Raw genomic sequence first — 1343 nt, 5'->3', positions numbered from 1 at the left:
AAGCCCAGGAATTGATTTTGATTTGGAATTGAAACACAGTTTGCACAATTAGCAAAAAAATCACTGGTTTCTTTAGAGGAGATTCGCTCTAAAGTAGTTGTATTTTCGTTCTTTTGCTGGCTATTTGCAGTCATTGATCAGTGTCTTTTGACACTTTGTTGTAAAAAGACTGGCGAATTTTCCTCAACAGCTTTGACGCCATCAGGCGATATATATTGAAGATAAATTTCCTAAATTACGTCTGTTGCCTCAACATCTCAAGCTCTACTACAACACCTGCTCTTTTCTAAAGCATGCACATCCGTTCGAATTAAGCCGATTTTTCTCATTTCCCACAACTTACCAACAATGGTAAGCAGCATGTTGTCCAATAGAAGCGCGATGGCGACGATGACGAGGACGAGGCGGCGGGACTCGCGGCAGCGTTGAATCCAAGCACCCAAACGGGTTCCACTCAGCCAGTCATTTATCAGTGTCATTTTGGTTCTTCTGGAAAAAAATTGATCCATGAATCAGCTTCAAATCAGCAGTTTTTACTTCATAATATAGCAACCCGAGCCGCAAGCGGCAACTATCTTCAGTCGCTCTTCAATGCAAACCTGCAGCTGAGAGTGTTTGAAATTAAAGTTTATTCGCGCCTCAAAACAGTTATCCAACACTAGTTCGAGTCGTCGAAGTGTAAAAATCGCCCCTAAAGGCGTGTGTCTGAGGAGCAGACAGGAAATTAAAAAGTTCAGACAACCGTGCGTGCGACTGATCCAGTTTCCTTTGCCTTAACCATAACCAGGCCAGATCAAAGCTGCGCTCTTTCGCTCGAAAAATTGATTTTGCCAGAGCGAATTTCCTGTGTAAACTAAGTCCTGGAAAGTCGCTCAGTTCGCATACTGGGTGATCCAAGATTGGCCATTTTGTCTGAGGGTGGTGTGTAGGAGTGCAGAAAAACCGGTTCAAAACCCTACAATTTTTTTCCATCGACATCTAAGTATCCTACACGCAAACTAAAGGTTTCTGAAAACGTTCAAGCTGGTTTGAATTTGGTGAAGAAAACAGCAACATGCAAAAAAGTCAAGAGGAACTTCTGTATAAACTTCTTCTGTATATAACTTCCTCATAAAGTTTCTATCTGTTTCCCCCTAACATCTGTTTACGAATTTATCAGAAAACAGTAACGTTTTACTTGAAGCGCCAACCAAATGAAATTGCGCCTAGAGAGATTGTTTAAGAGCTTTGCAACAATGAGGGAAAATCGATCAGATTTACCCTGCACTTAAACCATAAAAAGGGCTTTGATTTGAAAACTTGCTGAAAATGATTCTCTAAACTGCTCAACAAAATGACCGTTA

At 41.0% G+C, this 1343-nt stretch overlaps 1 protein-coding gene across 1 annotated transcript in view; it reads right to left on the bottom strand.

Annotated features, from left to right (window-relative positions):
* The window catches only part of LOC109538161 (synaptic vesicular amine transporter), a gene marked incomplete in the record, with an annotated part of 105348 nt that overhangs the window by 95453 nt on the left and 8552 nt on the right, over positions 1–1343 (bottom strand). Inside the window, 1 exon segment of the mRNA XM_048668004.1 lies at positions 344–489. Within this exon segment, the coding sequence (XP_048523961.1) occupies positions 344–479 (136 nt within the window).

Source organism: Dendroctonus ponderosae, unplaced genomic scaffold (assembly GCF_020466585.1).
Source record: "Dendroctonus ponderosae isolate FM_Combo_2020 unplaced genomic scaffold, Dpon_F_20191213v2 Dpon_F_20191213_1, whole genome shotgun sequence".
NCBI lineage: Eukaryota > Metazoa > Arthropoda > Insecta > Coleoptera > Curculionidae > Dendroctonus > Dendroctonus ponderosae.
The sequence above is the reverse complement of the archived record's forward strand: the minus strand, read 5'-3'. Positions and strand labels throughout refer to the sequence as shown.